Genomic DNA, 590 nt, shown 5'->3' on the forward strand with positions numbered 1-590 from the left:
AACCGGATTATATCAGTGATTAAGCCATAGACTACCCACCCTGTCCTCAGCCATCTGTCCTGCGTCATAATCTCCCTCGTTTTCTCAGGATCGTCCCAGTAACCGAGGAAGTTGCAGTAGCCTCTGATGAGAAGTTCCCCCGCCTCTCCCGTGGGCACGATCTCCCCGGACTCGTCGACCACCTTCACCTGCCGAAGGGACTGGGGGGTCAGCTGATCGGGCTTCGGTTGTTATTAATTTGTTAGTAAATGAAAAAAAAAAATATATATATATACATAAGGTGAATGTGAAAGTATGTGACTTAGGAATTGAAGCTAATATAGTAATGGCGCAATATGTGTAGTAATATCTGTACCTATCTATATATACATCTATGCAAGATGAAAATAAAGGAATATGGATAATAAGGATCTCCCCGGACTCGTTGGCAACTTCACCTGCCGAAGGGACTGAGGAATCAGCTGATCGAGCTTCATTAGTTGTAATTTTTTTTGATAAATGGGGAAAAATGCATAAGAAGGTGATTATAAAAACACGGAAGTTAGGAACTGAAGCTAAAATCGCAATTGCACTGAATTCTTATACAGTAA

At 41.7% G+C, this 590-nt stretch overlaps 2 protein-coding genes across 2 annotated transcripts in view; one reads left to right on the forward strand and one right to left on the reverse strand.

Annotated features, from left to right (window-relative positions):
- Positions 1–590, forward strand: part of LOC119594360 (protein O-linked-mannose beta-1,2-N-acetylglucosaminyltransferase 1-like) — a gene marked incomplete in the record, with an annotated part of 135,567 nt that overhangs the window by 98,098 nt on the left and 36,879 nt on the right.
- LOC119594327 (medium-chain acyl-CoA ligase ACSF2, mitochondrial-like) overlaps positions 1–590 on the reverse strand; it is a gene marked incomplete at its 5' end in the record, with an annotated part of 8,820 nt that overhangs the window by 2,760 nt on the left and 5,470 nt on the right. Inside the window, 1 exon segment of the mRNA XM_037943385.1 lies at positions 40–188. Within this exon segment, the coding sequence (XP_037799313.1) occupies positions 40–188 (149 nt within the window).

This window comes from Penaeus monodon, chromosome 33, assembly GCF_015228065.2.
Source record: "Penaeus monodon isolate SGIC_2016 chromosome 33, NSTDA_Pmon_1, whole genome shotgun sequence".
Lineage (NCBI taxonomy): Eukaryota > Metazoa > Arthropoda > Malacostraca > Decapoda > Penaeidae > Penaeus > Penaeus monodon.